This window comes from Leptinotarsa decemlineata, unplaced genomic scaffold (assembly GCF_025532065.1).
Source record: "Leptinotarsa decemlineata unplaced genomic scaffold, Ldec_3_MD MMD2_tig00026316_RagTag_RagTag, whole genome shotgun sequence".
Taxonomy (NCBI): domain Eukaryota; kingdom Metazoa; phylum Arthropoda; class Insecta; order Coleoptera; family Chrysomelidae; genus Leptinotarsa; species Leptinotarsa decemlineata.
The window spans coordinates 2,850,455-2,871,983 of record NW_027412685.1 but is presented as its reverse complement, the minus strand read 5'-3'; the positions used below and the strand labels follow the sequence as shown (position 1 = coordinate 2,871,983).

The following is a 21,529-nucleotide window of genomic DNA, read 5'->3' as shown; positions in this document are numbered from 1 at the left end:
ACTCAATTTCTATTTCAAATATCTGTAGTAACCAGTGTTTTCATGATACGCTGGTATTCGATTTTCGAAAAATAAAAATTTTTCTACCAATTTTCTTCGATGATAGGTAGTAACCCAAAAATATATTGTATTATATTTTCAACTTACTTCGAAATTTTCGAAATTACCTTCAATATTTCCATGCTTTCTGTGTTTTTATGAAAATTTCTGTGTTTTTTTCTTATAGTTCAAATGTTCTATTTCCTTTTCATTAGAGAAAATAACGTATTTAATTGAATAAAAGAACAAAACTCGATTTTCCAAAAGTGCAAATTCTAACTTCGTGTAGAATAAGTAAGTCAATTTGTTTCTACGCGCAAAATGATTGAAAACATACATTTTCTACATCTTATGTAGTTGCATTTTATTTAATTCAATATTCAATAAAATGAAATAGATCTGTTTTGTTTTCAATAGTTCAATATCGGTATCAGTTTTTTTATTGGAAAACAGTGGCCTTGATTTTTTACCTTTGTTCAGGCACTGGATCTTTTGTTTTTACGAATTCTTTCATTCGAAACCTACATTCCGATTTATAATTTGATTTTGTACGAAGTAATGTCTAGTACGAGAGCATTAAAGCAGCTGCGTGCTGCTAGGGAGCTTGCTATCGATCAGCTGTTTTCAAAATATACGGTGTCCCAGTTGGCAAAAAATAGTGATGATGTCCATTCTCGATTTAAAATGTGTTATCATAGCTTGGATGGATGCTACGCAGAGTTCGAAAGACAACACTTAGGTGTTATAAATGCTTTGTCTGAGGACCCTGACCAACTACTGGTGGAAAAAGAAGTCAGAGCTGATTTTCTTGAAAAACATTATGATATAAAAACAAATTATTACGAATTGTTCGAGCAACAATTGGACACCAAAACTGTTATTAATTCTGTTCAAACGTAAAGTGCCAAGCTTCCCGAAATTAAATTGCCTAAATTTGACGGAACCTTGCAAAACTGGCCTGGTTTTATTGATTTATTCAATTCGCTTGTTCACAATAATACTGAAATTTCAGATGTTGACAAATATAAACACTTAATTTTTTCTCTAGAAAAGGCACCTCTAGGAATCGTTAGAGCTGTTCCTCTATCTAGCGATAATTAAGCAATTGCCTACAAAATCTTAAATGACAGATTTCAAAATACCAGATTGCTAAGTGATGCCTATTGGTCTCAAATTATTAATGCCTCTAAACTTACCCAAGAATCTGCAGAAGGTATTAGAAATTTAATTGATACTTTCGAGGAAAATTTAGCGGCTTTAAAAGTGTTTAAATTACCGATGGATAGTTGGAACTTCGTTATTTTCAAAATTTTAATTCGAAAATTAAGCATGGAAACTGTCAAAGGATTCGAAATGCAAGAAGCTACAAATCAAATTCCCTCCTATCAATCTTCAAAAGTTTTTTTGCAGAAACAATGTGTAGCTCTTGAATCAGTTTCGTTAATGTTGCCGAAAGACAGTAACTTTTCAAAAAATTCAAATTCTTCAAGAAATTCAAACTTCTCGAAAAATTCCAATTATACACCCAAACAAAATAATTCCAATCAACATACTTTTCTTGTAAAGACATCTAAAAATTCGAAATCCTTATCTAAATCCTATATATGCCCAATTTGCAAGGAACCGCATTCGATTTACAAGTGTCCGTCATTCTTGTCTAAAACGCCTAATGAGCGACTTCAAATGGTAGTTCGAAACAATTGGTGCACGAACTGCCTCCATAACGGACACAAAGCTTACGGTTGTAAGTCACAAGATTCATGCAGGGTGTGTGGTCAAGGTAAACATCACACATATCTTCATGTTTCTAGTGAGAGTTCTGCGGAAACTCCTCCATGTAATATGGTGGCACTTCCGACCTCCAATAAAATTTCGACAACTCTTCTCTCCACTGCAATAGTGGATATTCTTGATGCCTGGGGTTCTTATAAACTAATCAGGGTTTTTATCGATAATGGTTCTCAGTTAAATATTATTAGACAAAAATGTGTTACCCGCTTAGGCCTTTCGAAAATGCCAAGTTCTAGGACCATTTTTGGGGTAGGATAAATCGAAACCCCAAGTTCAGGAATAGTTTCATGTAAAATTCGACCACAAAATCAAAACTATCCTATTTTCGATTTCGAGGCTCTTGTTATGACAAAAGTATGTTCTAAGATGCCCACTAGTTTTATTCCCAAAAACACTTCTCTGACTATTGCAAATTTGAACTTAGCAGATCCTGATTTCAACATTCCGGCACCAATAGATTTACTACTTGGTGGGGGGATTCATCCCTTGATTTTTCGAGATGGACGTATCGTAGGTGATGGTGTATCGCCTTCATGTCTGAGCACTTGCTTCGGTTGGATTCTCTCAGGAGATCTACAACCGCCTACAAACCCTACTTCGGTCAGTTCTCCTTTTATTATTTCAGCATCTGAAATTAATTCAACTTTAAAAAGATTTTGGGAGATTGAAAACATACCTTCTATCGAGGTCAACTCACCCGAAGACACTTTATGTGAATCGATCTTCCAAAATATTCATTCTAGAGATACTTCAGGTAGATTTCAATTTTTTTTACCTTTCAAAAATGGCAAACCTTCCTTTTCAAATATCTATTCGATTGCATTAAGACGATTATATTCACTGGAACGTCGATTTCTTCTTTTCGAGTCATATTCAGAGAGCATTAAAGAATTTGTTGATTAGGGCTACATGGAAGAAGTACCGTTTTCCGACCGTCCTTCTACCTACTACTCACCACATCATTATGTAGTCAAGCCAGGAAGTACTACGACCAAAGTGCGAGTGGTGTTCGATGCATCTTGCAAGGACGCGGCTGGGCTAAGCCCTAATAACACTCTTTTAACAGGCCCAAAATTACAAAATGATATTTCTACGATTCTTTTGAATTTTCGTTTGCATCCTTACACGTTCACAGCAGATGTCAAGAAAATGTACTGTCAAATTATGGTGGCATCTGAGCATCGAGAATACCAACGTACCTATTCTTTGGCGTTTTACCCCAAACGATCCAATAAAATCCTATGCTCTTAAAGTTGTCACTTTTGGAGTTTAGTCTTCGCCATATTTAGCTCTCAGAACAGTCATGCAATTAGCCGAAGAAGGAAAAGATAAATTTCCTCTGGCTTCTAAAGGCTTAGTTTCTGATCTTTATATAGATGATATCGTATCTAGTATTCCAAACTTGCATGAAGCTAAGCAGCTTCAGTCAGAATTAATTGCATGCATGCAAAGTGGAGGTTTTGAACTTCGCAAATGGTCTGCCATTCATCCTTCACTTCTTGGAAATATTCTTTCTGGACATAGACAGCAGCATTTCTCATTTTCAATGCCGAAAAAAATATCTTTTATAAAAATTTTAGGTCTGAAATGGAACCCAGGTTGTGATTCGTTTTCATACACAGTTGAATCTTTAGACCATCCCTGTACAAAACGGACAATTTTGTCATCTGTGGCGCGAGTATTTGATTCACTCGGTATTTTGGCACCTTTAACATTTTTTACCAAACATCTTATTCAGCATTTGTGGTCAATGGGACTGGATTGGGATCAAGTTCCTCCTATTGACGTCCTGGAAAAATGGGAGAAATACAGAGCTGAACTTCCACTTATTTCAAATCTTTCAATAACTGGACCTTTATGTGAGGAAACATTCTTGAAATGTGAGCTTCATGGCTTTGCTGATAGCAGCGAAAAAGGTTACGCTGCCGTTATTTATTTTCGATATCTAAGTAAAAACGGCATTAAGGTAACTTTCGTGTGTGCAAAATCCAAAATAGCACCACTGAAACGATTATCGCTTTCTCGCCTTGAACTATGTGCTGCAGTGCTGCTAGCTAGATTAACCAGCTTTATTCTAAACACATATTCCTCCAAACTTCATTTTAGCAAGGGCATAGCGTGGTCTGATTCTACAACTGTCTTGGATTGCATCAAATGATCTCCACATCGATAGAAAACCTTCTTTTCAAATCGAGTGTCCTACATCCAAGATAAAATTCCTCCATCTTCTTGGCGACATGTCCGCTCCGAAGACAATCCGGCGGATCCTGGCTCCAGACGATTGCTGCCATCTCAGCTTCTTGACTGTTCCTTATGGTGGGCGGGGCCGATTTGGTTACAACAAAATGTAGAAACTTGGCCACATAGTATTTCCGATCATAATTCTTCCCAAGCTGGTGATGAAGAGCGAGCTATTTCTTTATCAGCTCTCACTTCATCTAATTATTTCGATAAACTTTTGCAGAATTTTTCGAGTTTATCTAAAATGCAGACTATTATTGCTAATTTTTTGTGATTGATTCATAATTTTAAATACCGTAATTCACCTGAAAACCAAAAATCAAACCATTTTTCTAATTTTGAACTGTATAAAGCTCTTATGGTTTTAGTCAGATATGTTCAAAATTCTGTATTTGCTAATAACATTCAAAATCTTAAAGAGTGCAAACCCGTTTCAAAACCTTTAAGAAAACTCAACCCCATTCTTGAAGAAGATGGTATTCTAAGGGTGGGCGGTCGTTTGTTATTCTCTGGATTGTCGTATGACAAAAAACATCCTGCTCTTCTTCCCAACAAACACCGTTTAACATATCTAATTATTGAGGACACGCACAAGAAATATCCAGGGCCTCAAACACTTCAATTTCTTTTAGCCCAAAAGTTTTGGATTTCGTGCTCTAGAAGGGCAATCCGTCACTGTCTTAGCAAATGCCTTACTTGTTTTAAGATAAATCCAACTCCTCTTCAACCTTTCATGGGGAATTTACCATCGTTTAGGATTAACCAATTTAAGCCATTCTCCATCGTTGGTGTAGATTATGGTGGGCCCTTTTCAATTGTTTTTAGTAAAGCACGGGGCGCAAAATCAATGAAAGTTTATATATGTGTGTTTGTTTGTGCTGCCACAAAAGCTTTACACTTAGAGTTGACGTCAGATCTTACTACAGAAACTTTCATCGCCGCTCTTCGACGTTTAGTAGCTCGACGAGGGCGCTGTAGTCAGTTATTTTCTGATAATGGAACTGCATTTGTTGGAGCGTATAGGGAGCTCAACAGACTTATGGAACAAGCCGCTTCAACTGAGCGCATCGAATGGTCATTTAACCCCCCGTCAGCAACTCATTTTGGCGGGCTTTTTGAGGTTGGCATCAAATCAGTGAAAAACTACCTTATTCGAACTATTGGTTCCCAAATATTGAGTTATGAAGAGTTCTACACCATTCTGTGTCAAGTTGAGGCTATTCTAAATTCACGTCCTCTTTGTCCTCTAAGTAATGACCCAAACGATTTATCCGTTTTGACCCCGGGTCATTTTCTAACTCAGGAACCGCTTAATACTATTCCCGAACCAGACTTATCGGCTGTGTCTCTTAATCATCTTAGTAGATGGCAGTTAGTGCAGCGCCTCGCACGTGATATTTCATGACTCTTATTTGAATACGTTGCAACAACGAAATAAGTGGCTTAATCCTTGTCACAATGTCAGTCGGGATACCTTAGTTCTAATTAACAATGAATTAGTTCCACCTCTTGAGTGGAAAATTGGTAGAATTGTAGAACTTCATCCAGGACACGATGGCGTTGCGCGTGTAGCTATGGTAAAGACTAACACGGGTTTATTGAAAAGGCCACTGGTGAAGCTATGCCCTTTCCCCGTGGTTTCTACATCGGACGAGATGTGAAATACTTCTCGTATTTTAGGTGGGCAGAATGTTAATATTTCGCTCATATGTATATAAAGTCAATATCTGGGGAAAAATATATATTACTATTTTTCAAGAATCATTTTCTTTATTTCCTTTCTTTCTACAATAATTTCATTTCAAATTTTACTGGTCTAATCTGCTGCGATATCTTTCAAACAAAAAAGAGCACGATAAAAACTGGTGCAGGAAAACAAAGTCCTTATCTCGTTGACTCGGCAGAGACAAAACGGTGAACGACGGGTCAACATATCTTCAATATTCAAAATTCCCCAAAACCCTCAGTCGATCGAAAACCAATAAAATATTATTAAAATTGTGTTGTGCATTACCTACTCGACCGTAGAAAAGGCCTGGATTAGAAATTCGTCGTCGCCTAGGGATCCGCCCAGAAGAAAGGTAAGGTGAACAATTCTGAAACCAGTTTTCATTTTCTAATATTAATCGGTCAAATCGAGGTTGGTTTTAAGGGTTGAAACCCTTGGATCAATCATTTAGCATTTTTAATTTTAGAACTTCCTCACGAATTTCACATTAGAGTCGTATGTAATATATATTAGCTGGATAGAGACGAAAAACCAAACCATAAAATATGGCATCTCAGTGTTGTTCTGTACCTTGAAGGATACAGAAACGTAAACTTGAGACGATAAGAATGCACACTTATCATCAATAAAATATATCATGCTTTTATAAAGCATCCCTTTCTTTTACAAATGGATGATAGAGTTCATCGAAGAGAGATAACTGAACACGTAAGTCGTCTGCAATTCATGTTTATTGAAAAGTTCATATGGTTCCTATTCCTCTATACTACATAAATAGTTGTTTTCACAACTAATAATGTGTAGACACTTCATATTTCACAGTAAGTGAGTTTTATTTTATATTCAGTGATTATAAATACTGGAAAATTTAAACTGACAGATATCGGAGTTGAAAAATTGGAATATAAACGTAATCTCCATCAAGAGCCACACAATCATTCCAGCGCCGCCTCAACATTTCAATAACACTTGTAGAACGATGTATCTTTTGCCTCGAAATAGGCCTCAGTTTCAGCAATAACCTTTTCATTCGAGCGAAACTTCTTTCCGGTGAACATTTTTTTGAAGTCTGCGAACAGCCAGTAGTCACTGGGAGCCAAATCTGGCGAATATGGTGTACGTGGGAGCAATTCGAAGCCCATTTCATGCAATTTTGCCATCGTTTTCATTAATTTGTCTTCATGATTTATCTTAATGAAGCAACACTTTCTTTTTTTTTAGACGCAATTTCGGCCTTCAAACGCTCCAATAACGCTATATAATATTCAGTGTTGATGGTATTTCCCTTCTCAAGATAGTCGATGGATATTACACCATGCATAACTCAAAATACCGAGGCCATAACCTTTCCAGCCGATTGTTATGCTTTCGGGCGCTTTCGACGAGGTTCATCAATTATTCTCCACTCAGATGACTATCGTTTTCATTCCGGAGTGAAGTGATGGATCCATGTTTCAATTATATTCTATACTATTTGTTTGTGAAATTATAAAACAACGATGTTTCATCCATTGTCACATATTAACGCAAACATTTTGGTTTGTTATGTTTAAATATGGCAAAACATTGCTCAGAATCATCAACACGTTCTTGTTTTCAGTCAACAGTGAGCTCGCGTGTCACCCACTTTGAACAGAGCGTTCTCATAATCAAATGCTCATGCAAGCCAACACGTTCATTTGAACGTATTAACTTACTTTCGCACAGGCGCCGCTCTCAGAGCGCCTTAAGGATTTTCCTGTAATGCTTGTGTTTTGTCCTTAAAAAAATACATTTATACATATTAAAAACAGGAGAGCTCACGGACAAAGCCCTATAGATAAGGGTAGAGGCAAACCGCGAACATGTGTTTTTGGCTATTGGCCTTATATCAGCGCGTTGCAGCCAAGTACAAAGATTGGCAACATACTGAGTTATAGAAAACAGGCTGATGAAGCCTGTTTTCGATAACTCAATATGTTGCCCTCTTTTCCAGAGTCTATGTCCGTGAATTCTCTTTTTTTTATTCAGGTCAAACAACTTGATTACATCTTTTTCTCTATTTATATCCTGGACCCGGAAGTAATGCAGGTAGCTGTTGTTGTCTACGTGGTCATGTTGGGTGTATCCTGGAAATTTTAGGTTATCTAACTAGAACCACAAATGTGAGGTAGGCTCCTGTTGTTTCCCTTTCTTCGTATGTGTTGTCTTTTCCAACCAAGTGTTGCCCATCTCTGCACTTGACTGCAATGCGTTGATGAGAACAACATCCAAAAACACGTGTACGCGATCAGTGTTTTCAAACACCAGAACTGATAAACTCTTCTCTGGGAAAAGAGGCGCAGAAACGAAGGGGGTGGGCAAACTGCAGATATGTGTTTTCTTTATTGGCTTACATCAGTGCAGTGTAGAGGATGAACAACTCTATTGATGCAGAAAAAGGGTAAGTCAAAGAGATTATCATATTTTAACAACATATGAAGTCGAAGGCTTTTAAACTTCAACCTCCTCCCCAAGGTCGAGACGCACTGGGCTGCAACAAGGCAAAAATAACACAACACAAAGATGAATTACTCAAGGTGAGGTTGGTAAATATTACTCAAAAATATATCTATTGGAAATCTGAAACCTGATCATACTTTTCTGATTGGAATCTCCAATTGTTATTTAGCGTAGCTAATAATAGATATTACTCTTACTTCACGTCAGTCTCCCAAATTATTATAGTTTTTTATATTGACTTCGAAAAATATATTGAATAGAATAGTACAGCGAACGTGTCACGAGGGGCAGCACTAGTAGTAGGGACAAACATAAACTATTCACATGTAAACCAGTGTTATTTACATAATATTAATTTATTATTTAAAGATATAAATATGACATAAAAAAGTATTTTGAGCTAGTATAATGCCAACAAAGCATTGCTGTTTTGCAAATTGTACGTCGGATAATCGATATCCGGAAGACAACGTGTTTTTTATACCATTTATAAAACCTCATATTAATAAGGTTAGATGTAGGAAATGGATACATGCTTCGAGAAGAGTGGAGTAAACAGTGAAAAAAAAAATAAATATTCATATGTATGCTCTAAACATGAAGTGAATAGTAAACTTTTCATAGTTAATTACCATTGATTAGAATAAGATATAACCTCAACCGTTTTTTAAACTATATTCATTTTTATCATATTTAATTAAAATTATTTCATTACCATCTATATTTGATTCACATTTCACTCGGAAATGAATCTGAAATTCATAATTATTTTAAATTTCTTTCATTACAGAATCTACCGCTACTTTTTTCACTAGAGTTTGTATACTAACCTGTCTATTAATTCACTTTTTTCCAGTTACTTTTAAATTACGGCATGCAAGCCAACGTTTTAATGTTACAACATTCATTGTTATCCTTTACAGTTGCAAATTTTAGTTTTGCTCCAGGAACATCTTCTAGTGTTAAAAACTTTCTTTTTTAATTGTACTTTACCATATGTTTATATGAGGATTAGGCAGTGTTTGTCCCTACCGAACTACTAGCGCTGCTAGTGAGTGATTTTTCGTACTTCAGGAAAAAGGTTCATGCGGCCTTGTCATAAAACCTGAAGTTGGAGGTATATCAAAACTATAATCTACAGCTCCCAATCCCAAAGACAAATGTCAAAAAACAATTAGATGTTCTTGACAAATCTTGTATTTGACAGAAACGAATATTTTACGACATTTTGATTGCACTTGGATTTTGAAGAATTAGCATGGTTAGAATCGGATTAAATGGTTTTGGAAGACTAGGCAAACAACTATTGAGGATAGCAATCAATGCGTGCAAGAAGGTATAGGAAATTTTCAAATAACGTGATTTAATTGAATACATGATTTTCAGAAATGTGCTTCCGATGTTTCAAGAATTCTGATGATAAATGATCCCCATTTGACCACAGAAAGTATGGCTTACCTGCTAAAAAATGATTCTCTTTACGGAAAATTCAAATCTGAAGTAGTTGAAATGGGGTCATCTATTATGGTAGATGGTAAAAAGTTTTGCGTGAACAAAATATCTGAAAACTTTTGCAATGTTCATCATTTTAGGTCAAAGGGTAGAGGTAACAAGTGAGAATAAAATAGAACAAATTCCGTGGAAAAAATGTAACGTTGAATACGTTATTGATACAACTGGACAAAACGCCAATTGTAATAAAGCTTCCGTAAGTAAAGCATATGCTATTCTGAATTTAAAAAATATTTAATCAGTCACTTCACCACATTTTGTAATTTTCTCTTTCAGTTCATTTCATAGGAATATTCTGAAAACGAATCACTTTCATTTCTAAGAACTGTAGGTTGCCTATTCACCTACAGATTCTAAACAAAAATATAGGATTCTGTATGTTTAGCATTCAGGATAAAAATATTATTTTATCATGTCCAGTTGGAAAACATATTTTGGCATTTATTACAACATTATCAACACTATTTTTGTATATAGGAATACAAACATATTTCAAATATGTTCACAGTTGAACAACTGAGTTAATTTCTTCATAAAAAACTCAAATATAGAGTATTTCATTAAACGCTTCCTATCTTCGAATTTGAATAAAACAAAGTTTGTGTGAGATAGCTTCGACTTTTTTATTCGTTTGAAAGACCTATTGATGCCATTATGTGTGGAATATAACATCGTTCAAATGTCCGCCATGGCTTCTCTGGGTGGAGCGTCCAATTTTCCATGACTCTGGCGTATGAATAACGATGAGATTGGAACCTTTGGTGTGAAAGTTGAATAACTTTTTTCGAGATCAATTGCCCTAACACCAAACTGATATTTTTGCACTCAACGCGCGTTTCGCCAACAAAGTTAGCATCCTCAGGAGAAGAAAATTGATACCTAGTCTAGTCTGGTTAGTCCTTATATACTAAAATTTATTACTTGAGGTTGTATACCCGAAGTCCAATATGGAATTTCTCGGTAATTAACTACCTGCAAGTTCTTAGTAATTATTCTCTTCCTAACAGAAGATTAAAAAGCGGGCTAAACGGGATGGGTCCCTTATCATGCTGTTTTTACATTTTGCTATTTCTAGACTCTCACATGCATCGAGTAACCTGGTGTCATGCACATGCCTAATCAGTTTCAGATTGTTTTCACCAATTCTGTGGTCCTTGTCTAGAGCATTTTGGGCGACACTGGATTTTTCTATCCTTCCGTATTTCATGTGTGCACAATGCTCCTTGAAGCGGGTTTTAATCGCTCGTCGGCTCTGGCCGATGTATTTGCTGTTGCAAGATTGCAACCGATGTATTTGCTGTTGCAAGATTGCAACCGATGTATTTGCTGTTGCAAATAATAAAAGAACCCCACAAAGAAAATCGCACTTTCTCGGTGGCCAGTTCACATCACCTCGACGTGAAGTGACCATGCCCTCAAATCGCTCGTGGAGAATATCCAATGTGGCATGAGATGTGTGGCACGTAACGCCGTCCCTGTTGAAACCGCATGTCATTGGTGTCCAGATCATTCAAATTAGGCCAGAAGAAGTTGGTAACCTATAGTGCTTGCCGTTGATAGTGATGGCCTGGCCAACGTCGTTCTCAAAAAAATATGGACCGATGACGCCGCCAAACAGTGACTTTTTCGGGATGCATTGGACGCTCTTGGTCTAAGATCCCAGAGCCCCCAGACCTACGTCATTTTAGCAAAGTTGAAATTTTCAGGATTATTAGTTCAATGCCTTGTTAAGAGGTATGCGTACCCATTAGCTTGAAAGCGGGGCCATTTCTCAAGTAGCGCGAAGTACAGGTAGATAAAAACCTTACTTACCTACGTTGAAGTAGAAACGCTAATATTTGAATATTTTTTTAAGAATGTTATTTGCAAATTAAAATTCATTACTGCCAGACACTTTCCGTGGGCCATTACTTCTGCCAGACGTCTTGAAGGTTATGAAAAAATTAGGTAAACTACGTTATAGTAGCAAACCTAAACTTCATTTATATTTTCTTAGGTACTATTTTAAGACCCTTTGTATGCGGCCAGACCAATCCGAAGGGCCTATTATTCCTCCAGACACCTTAAAATATTTGGAGTAATTAGGAAGATGAGGAATATCATTTTTGGTATTATTTCAAGAGTAGAATTATAAAATTGTTATTTAAAAAAATATTTATTTTATTCCAAATTATTCATCTCCATTGTCATCATTATCTGAGTTCCTACTTTCCTCATCAAATCGAATATTTAATTCATCTTCACCATCATCTTTATTGATACTTGACTTCTCTGCAAAAATAAATAATTCAATGATGTTATGAATAGCTATACAAGTATATTGAAATAATTTAAAATGAAAGTAAATACCTAATTCGTTTTCAAGTGATTCGCTCACATAACTAGGCAATTGATCTCCATCAAACCAGTTGAAATCATACTGGCTAACTTTTAAAATCCACCCACTAATTTCAGGTCTTAAATTGCTGGAATGCTTCATATGAGCATTGCTCCAGACACTTGCAATATAATTTGCTCGTCTAAATTGTTGAAGTAATTCAGTTTTACATGGTGGTAAATTACTTGCGTCAAAATTTCTTACATTTTGTTGATGGCATTCTTCATTTACATTGGCAACTGCATATTATGTATTTATGAAAAGCTGCAGCCGCGCATCATCTACATCATTTATTCCGGAGACATTATATAACTCGCAGATGAATTTTTTTATTACATCAAATACATTTTTTTCCTTATCTTTATCAATAAATAATTCAAGATCACCAAATTTAAAGAACATTTGCTGATATTCAGGAGATTTTTTGAGTATTTTAAAAGTTCTTTGCTTGCCTGTCTTAAGGAAAGCAGGATTATAGTCACATCCTGTGATAGCATGGAAGCCTATTAAGCTTCTACATACAGACGACCCCTAGTTGCCGTAGATTTTGGATAAATCTACATATCTTTGTTTGTTTCCGGTGCCTGTAAGTACCCAAACGTGAGAATTATCATCTTTCAAATGATGCATATGACTCAACATTATACAGGCTGATTCACGGTGGATGGCACATTAGACGTTTCTGGTGAACCAGACAACGGATCACTTCGAAAATTTAATGGAGGGCATATTCGGACATTCTCTAGCCAACTAAAATATTTTCGACAATGCGGTGTTGCCGCTTCTATTAGAAAGCAGTAGCAACTTTGATTTTTCAAATGGAACACTCTGTATATAATATTATTTTTGGAATCTCCAACAATTGCCCGACAACTTTTCTTGATATTTCCCTATACCTATCTGTTACCGTTTTCGAAATAAAAATTCATTTCAATTTTTTTCTTCGAAAATCATGACTTCTAAAAATGCCGATATCTTTTAGTTAAGAAGTACTATGATATCGAAATTTGGTTTGGAGTTAGGTGATGCTTGGACACTTCCCACACGTCAGCCTAATCTCCGTTACTTCAATACAGGGTGGTAAAAAAATACAGTTTTTTCGTTTGCTTGAAAAAGTTGCTGAAATTTGATTATTTTAAATGGAACACCCTGTATATTATTGAAAATTCGGAAAGCTGCTGAAATTTGCTTTCTTTCTATGTATATCATACCTATACCTAACTAATCAAGTTTCGGACTTATGAACATTTATTTGTGAAAATGTCCCTTCAGAATGGTATTTCCATTCGGTATTTGGTAAGCAGGCCGTGATTATTATTTGACAGTAGCGTTGTGACATTCTCCTAATAATATCGACATTTTCGTCACTTCAGAAGTTGCAAATACCTTCAAAACGATGGAACAAAACTATTCAAACGAAGTTCTTATGAATTTGTTTATTATTTTTGGACAGTGTGACAAAATTATCAGCAGAACATGTAGAAAGTTCAATGAAATGTATCCGAATCTATCGCCAATGAACCTCAAGAAATTTATACGAATTCAGAACAATTTCAATGCATTTGGATCAACTTTAAAAGCACCAAGAAACTTGCCTCGACCCGTAACTTTCGAAGACAACCAGATTAATGTCTTAGCATATTTTCACGCATTTCCCGAGTCATCGATAAGAAGTGCTGAAGAAGATTTGGGTATAAAATATTCATCGGTTCAAAGAATCTTGCGAAGACATAAAATGCATGATTATAAATTCACCAAAATTCAAACAATGAAGCCTCAAGATCCTCAACAGAGAGTAGAATTTTGTGAAATGTTGTTGACACGCATTCAAGAAGATCCACTTTTTTTAAATAAAATTATTTGGATTGATGAATCGAAATTTTCGAGAGAAGGGATTTTCAATAGAAAAAATCGTCATTATTGGTCCAGTGAAAATCCTCACGTCACAAAAGAAGCCGGAATTCAAGAAAAATTTAGTTTTGATGTCTTCTGCATGTTGATGGACAACAAATTGAGGTACGTGATATACGAGGAGTCATTAACATCCAGAAGCTACCTGAATATTTTGGAGAATACTGTAGACAGTTTCGTGGATAATCTGCCACTCGAAGATTATCGAAACTGTTGGTACCAACTAGACGGAGCTCCTGCACATTGCACAAGAGAAGTGAACGCAGAACTGGATAGACTATTTGACGATCGGTGGATGAGGCGCTTGGGACCATGGAATTGGCCAGCGAGATCACCCGATCTTAATCCATTAGATTTTTATTTGTAGGGAATGTTTAAAGAAAAAGTTTACAAAATACCCGTGCGTTCGAGAGATGAATTGTTAGAAAGGATTGCCCAAACATTTGAAGATTTGGATCCCAATGAAATCAGATCTGCCACCACGAAAGCAGTCAACACCCGCATTTTAAAGTGCTTGGAAGTGAACGGCCAGCGATTCGAACATATTTTGAAATATTCCACAAGATTGTTTTACTTTTTTATAATTATTCATATCAATATTTCCAATTTCAAGTTTCTTGGTGCTTTTTTAAAGTTTATCCAAACATATTGAAATTGTTCTGAATTCGTATAAATTTCTTGAGGTTCATTGGCGGTAGATTCGGATACATTTCATTGAACTTTCTACATGTTCTGCTGATAATTTTGTCACACTGTCCAAAAATAATAAACAAATTCATAAGAACTTCGTTTGAATAGTTTTGTTCCATCGTTTTGAAGGTATTTGCAACTTCTGAAGTGACGAAAATGTCGATATTATTAAGATAATGTCACAACGCTACTGTCAAATAGTAATCATGGCCTGCTTACCAAATACCGAATGGAAATACCATTCTGAAGGGACATTTTCACAAATAAATGTTCATAAGTCCGAAACTTGACTAGTTAGGTATAGGTATGATATACATAGAAAGGAAGCAAATTTCAGCAGCTTTCCGAATTTTCAATAATATACAGGGTGTTCCATTTAAAATAATCAAATTTCAGCAACTTTTTCAAGCAAACGAAAAAACTGTATTTTTTTACCACCCTGTATTGAAGTAACGGAGATTAGGCTGACGTGTGGGAAGTGTTCAAGTATCACCTAACTCCAAACCAAATTTCGATATCATAGTACTTCTTAACTAAAAGATATCGGCATTTTTAGAAGTCATGATTTTCGAAGAAAAAAATTGAAATTAATTTTTATTTCGAAAACGGTAACAGATAGGTATAGGGAAATATCAAGAAAAGTTGTCGGGCAATTGTTGGAGATTCCAAAAATAATATTATATACAGAGTGTTCCATTTGAAAAATCAAAGTTGCTACTGCTTTCTAATAGAAGCAGCAACACCGCATTGTCGAAAATATTTTAGTTGGCTAGAGAATGTCCGAATATGCCCTCCATTAAACTTTCAAAGTGATCCGTTGTCTGGTTCACCAGAAACGTCTAATGTGCCATCCACCGTGAATCAGCCTGTATTATAACTGATACATCAGTATCAGCACATCTGATGACAATGTTTGCTTGAGTATCGATATTACATACATGATAAATAATTTTTGTGTCCGCTTCTTCATGCTCTGGGCACGATAAATTTTCATCAATACTTGATACAACTGTATTATCAATGACACTATAAGAATGACATTCTAGGAAATTAACTTTTTTCAATTCATTTACACTAAAAGGTACCATCTCGTCTGTAGCCCAATGTGAAATAAAGAAATTTACGAGTGCCTGTTTAAAGTCGGAATTTCTTAATTCTCTTCCAAAATCAGCAGGTCGAATTGGCCCAGTTATAGTGAAATCCAGTTGTGTACATTCTTGTCGGATAAATCTCTCACAATCCTTTATGGAAGAAGTGAAATATTGGTCGTAATAATGTCAATTTTGGTGGCATTTAATTGTGTTAACATTTTCTTTGAAATGTTTCCAAATTAGGAACATCTTTCATAGAGTGAAGAATAAAAAAACATCAACTGTCAAAATGTACGGTGGACAATGCTCAATATCTTTCTCTAAAGATTTCATCAGAGCAGATTTTGGAGTTTTACAAATTGCACCATCAAAATGGCACATAGATAAAGGCACGTGAGTAATTGGATATGATAAAATTTTTACAATATCAATTTTATAATCAATGGATATACTGGAGCAATGTAGTGCTTTCACTCGCATTCATACGTATGAATAATGCTCTCACGCTCACAGTTAAAGTTTCATGGCGTCTGGGGGGATGATTGGCCCTTCGGATTGGTCTGGCCGCATACAAACTAATACAAAGGGTCTTAAAATAGTACCTAAGATAATATATATACAGACATCGGAAAAGTCTAGGGATATTTTTAAAAATGGCAATAATTTTTTTTAGATCGCTTTAGGGAAAAAAAGTTGACGGGTGATTATTAAACGAATGTAACTTACAACAAAATTTATTAAATGGTCAAAAATACTGAGTGCGCATATAAGCAAAACTAAAAAAAATATGGCTCTTCTTTGGCACCCCGAAAAAAAATCATAATACAAAAAAAATTGGAATCAGTACAAAGTATGGCCTCCACGCTGGTTTATTACGGCCCTACATCTATCGTGCATCTATCGTAAATTTGCTCATTCAGCGATTAAAAGCTCTCTCAATTGAAACGTTGTGTGAATGTTCCCCATATGCGGAGTAATTCTTCGTTGAAGCATGTCCCACACATGTTCGATGGGATTCAGGTCCGGTGATTGTGCTGGCCATGGCAATACATCAACTCCTTCGTTGGTGAGCCAGTCAGTCACTAGACGCGCGACATGTGGACGAGCATTATCGTGCATTAGGTGGAAGTTTTCACCAACAGCACCAGCAAACGGACAGACAATAGGTAGAAGAATGGTGTCCAGGTACTGTCGAGCTGTGAGGGAGCGATTTGGAAAAACGAGATTGGTTCTGCCGCCGATCATGATTCCGCCCCATAGCATTACTGTACCACCTCTGTATGTGTGGACTTCCTGGACGTGTCTCAAACGTTCATTATTTCAAGGTCGTCTCCACAGTCTTACTCGACGAGAATCTGGATAAAATCCAAATCTGGATTCGTCTGTAAACAAAACTGTGACCCAATCATTTGCATCCCAGTTTTGATGTTCTTGACACCACTCTAATCTTCTACCGCGATTGCCTCTCGACAAAGGTGGACATCTAAGTGACCTTCTGTTGTGGAGATCTGCTTCATGCAGTCGATTTCTGACAATCACGACCAATGGTTACCTGGTGCGTCTGCTGCAACACGTTAACCAACTCAGGTGCTGTGATTGTCGGTTGTCTTCTTGCGGTTAAGACCAAAAATCGGTCTTGAACTGCAGTTGTAGCGCGTCCTCGTCCTGGATGTTGTTCGGCTGGACTGCCAGTTTCACGGAAACGCCGCCACAATCGACTGATAACACTTTGGGAGACCCCCAAACGAAGAGCTACATCATTTTGTCGCATGCCACCTTGAAGAAGCCCTACAGCTCTATTCATCTCAGCCAATGGTAAGTGATGGCGTTCCATGTTAAAGCACAATATTTCGAGTTTAATTGCTGAGCAAGAACGGCATAGAATGTACAAACTCGACACTTTCAGATTATTCATTTTAGCCGAAAACCTACAGTTTGTAAAAAACTTGATAAAAGATTAGTTACCGTTTTGCAGGCTTTCTTCAACGCATAGAAATCTACATGGTGGTCGAGTGTACCAATTTAATCGAAATTAAACGACCTCATGCATTTATTTTTATGATATTTAGTATGTTATAAAAATATCCCTAGACTTTTCCGATGTATATATATATATATATATATATATATATATATATATATATATATATATATATATATATATATATATATATATATATATATATAACCTTCAAGACGTCTACCAGAAGTAATGGTCCACGGAAAATGTGTGGAAGTATTGAATTTTAATTTTACATAATATTCTTTAAAAATATTTAAATATTAGCGTTCCTACTTTAAAGTAGGTAAATATGGTTTTTTATCTACCTGTACTTCGCGCTACCTGAGAAATGAACCCGTTTCCCGGCTGCACCACCAAACCTTTTTTTTAGGTTCAGTTATTGGATCAGGAGTTGGAGAGTTGAGAAGTTCTCGCTCCTGATCTAAATTTGCAGGGAGGTCAGTTGAAGTCGTAAGCTCGACATCCATCTTCTCTGTAGACTCAGCGTCAGAAATAATTTTTAAGTGTCATTCATCCTTTAGGCACGGATACACACACCTTAGGATTAAGTCATCCTTGTCATTCCCGTATCCAACGGGGCTACGTGGAAGCAGGCATCTGATGGGCGGTTTGCTCAAGCCCCCACATCCCAAGCCAATGCACTCGCCAAAAACAGCATGCACTGTGGTTCAGGCAGTGAAAGATGAACAAGGACAGCCAACCTGCCTGTTAGTGGTGGAATTGTGGTTTTTGTGAAGTTTTGATTAACAGCTTTAGCTAACGACCCGAATGATCTAGACCCTTTCACGTATAGTCAGTGGGCATACTTGAAGACTGGCTATAAATCAAATCATCTAAAGGAACAATTCGTTCAGGCCAGTCTCAACACCCTACACAGTAGGTTAATGGACTGACACCTATCAGAAAACAACTACTCCCCTGGCTAATACCACGAAGGGCGTTGGATTATATCCGACAGGTGTCAGTGCAGGATTCTTCACAGAAGTTATTCCTGCATATGCTGTTGGCAATACAACTGCCGCAATAGATTTTCAATTATTGGAACACACTTGCAGACCGGTTTCGGGCTGTTTGGCCACTCGTCAGTGCAAGGTAGTGTATATCATCAACATAAAGTCGATGATTTCCGATAATTGAAAATCGAATTCCGTCAGAGTATCATTCCTCGAACTAAGCTGAAGACTACAACAAACAACAGGTTTGTCGTCGCTCCATCTGCCTGTGAACGAGGTAACCAACTGCATATCCAAATTTGCCCAATTCCTCGTAAAAGGAAAAAAATCTTTCACGTATAGTCAGTGGGCATACTTGAAGACTGGCTATAAATCAAATCATCTAAAGGAACAATTCGTTCAGGCCAGTCCATTAACCTACTGTGTAGGGTGTTGAGACTGGCCTGAACGAATTGTTCCTTTAGATGATTTGATTTATAGCCAGTCTTCAAGTATGCCCACTGACTATACGTGAAAGATTTTTTTCCTTTTACGAGGAATTGGGCAAATTTGGATATGCAGTTGGTTACCTCGTTCACAGGCAGATGGAGCGACGACAAACCTGTTGTTTGTTGTAGTCTTCAGCTTAGTTCGAGGAATGATACTCTGACGGAATTCGATTTTCAATTATCGGAAATCATCGACTTTATGTTGATGATATACACTACCTTGCACTGACGAGTGGCCAAACAGCCCGAAACCGGTCTGCAAGTGTGTTCCAATAATTGAAAATCTATTGCGGCAGTTGTATTGCCAACAGCATATGCAGGAATAACTTCTGTGAAGAATCCTGCACTGACACCTGTCGGATATAATCCAACGCCCTTCGTGGTATTAGCCAGGGGAGTAGTTGTTTTCTGATAGGTGTCAGTCCATTAACCTACTGTGTAGGGTGTTGAGACTGGCCTGAACGAATTGTTCCTTTAGATGATTTGATTTATAGCCAGTCTTCAAGTATGCCCACTGACTATACGTGAAAGATTTTTTTCCTTTTACGAGGAATTGGGCAAATTTGGATATGCAGTTGGTTACCTCGTTCACAGGCAGATGGAGCGACGACAAACCTGTTGTTTGTTGTAGTCTTCAGCTTAGTTCGAGGAATGATACTCTGACGGAATTCGATTTTCAATTATCGGAAATCATCGACTTTATGTTGATGATATACACTACCTTGCACTGACGAGTGGCCAAACAGCCCGAAACCGGTCTGCAAGTGTGTTCCAATAATTGAAAATCTATTGCGGCAGTTGTATTGCCAACAGCATATGCAGGAATAACTTCTGTGAAGAATCCTGCACTGACACCTGTCGGATATAATCCAACGCCCTTCGTGGTATTAGCCAGGGGAGTAGTTGTTTTCTGATAGGTGTCAGTCCATTAACCTACTGTGTAGGGTGTTGAGACTGGCCTGAACGAATTGTTCCTTTAGATGATTTGATTTATAGCCAGTCTTCAAGTATGCCCACTGACTATACGTGAAAGATTTTTTTCCTTTTACGAGGAATTGGGCAAATTTGGATATGCAGTTGGTTACCTCGTTCACAGGCAGATGGAGCGACGACAAACCTGTTGTTTGTTGTAGTCTTCAGCTTAGTTCGAGGAATGATACTCTGACGGAATTCGATTTTCAATTATCGGAAATCATCGACTTTATGTTGATGATATACACTACCTTGCACTGACGAGTGGCCAAACAGCCCGAAACCGGTCTGCAAGTGTGTTCCAATAATTGAAAATCTATTGCGGCAGTTGTATTGCCAACAGCATATGCAGGAATAACTTCTGTGAAGAATCCTGCACTGACACCTGTCGGATATAATCCAACGCCCTTCGTGGTATTAGCCAGGGGAGTAATTGTTTTCTGATAGGTGTCAGTCCATTAACCTACTGTGTAGGGTGTTGAGACTGGCCTGAACGAATTGTTCCTTTAGATGATTTGATCTAGACCCGTTGGGATTGACAAGTAATTTACCTCTAATTCTCTAATTGTGAAGTTCTTTGCTTTCATTCATTCTAAGTTTGCAGCTGTTGCGAGCATCAACAAACCTAGTTCGGTTTGAAGATTCTCCCACTCAGCAAATCTGTAATGCCAAACTTTGCGCAGCTCAGATTGTTCCCCAATATTCATCGGTAATTCACTCAATACTGCAATGAGTTTGTGGTCAGAAGAGCCCAATGTAGGCATTATGGTGTCTGGTGTCTGGATTGGTTGTTAGGTATAAATCCAGAAGACTAGCATATTTTCCATCACGGTCAAGAATACTGGTTGTGTCATTTATAATCTGAGTTAGTCCGCTTCTAACTGCAAAAGCCTTAGCTTCGCGATCTTGTTCGTTGTTTATATTTGAAAACTTGGGCCATTCTATATTTGCAGAAAGTCAAAGGTGTTCACAAGTGAAGAGAATAGTACCCTATATTGTGTATCACTTGGTGGTCGATAAACGCAGTTTTGGGGTTCCAGCATTTTCTCTCGTTGACAGGAGAGATGGCTTCTGGTAAAAAAAATATTCCAAATTTACGTCTGAATGGGGAGTGGAAATCATTGCCGGGATAAAAAAAAAAACTGGCGGGGTTTATTAAACCACTGACTTTGGTTTCTGTGAGTTCAAGAATATGAGGACTATTTGTTTGCAGATGTTGGTGCACCGAGTT

The 21,529-nt window shown here is 37.0% G+C and overlaps 2 protein-coding genes across 2 annotated transcripts in view; both read left to right on the top strand.

Moving 5' to 3' along the window:
* The first annotated feature begins 3,133 nt into the window (after nt 1–3,133).
* On the top strand, nt 3,134–3,988 carry LOC141485329 (uncharacterized). The gene has a single exon (XM_074181822.1). The coding sequence runs from the start codon at nt 3,134–3,136 to the stop codon at nt 3,986–3,988; it is 855 nt and encodes a 284-aa protein (XP_074037923.1).
* Nucleotides 3,989–9,105: 5,117 nt separating this feature from the next.
* Nucleotides 9,106–21,529, top strand: part of LOC111504778 (glyceraldehyde-3-phosphate dehydrogenase) — a 49,061-nt gene continuing 36,637 nt past the window's right edge. The window contains exons 1-3 of the mRNA XM_074181828.1: nt 9,106–9,617; nt 9,668–9,815; nt 9,874–9,989. Of these exons, the coding sequence (XP_074037929.1) occupies nt 9,540–9,617; nt 9,668–9,815; nt 9,874–9,989 (342 nt within the window). The 5' untranslated portion in view covers nt 9,106–9,539. The remainder of the gene's footprint in view (nt 9,618–9,667; nt 9,816–9,873; nt 9,990–21,529) is intronic.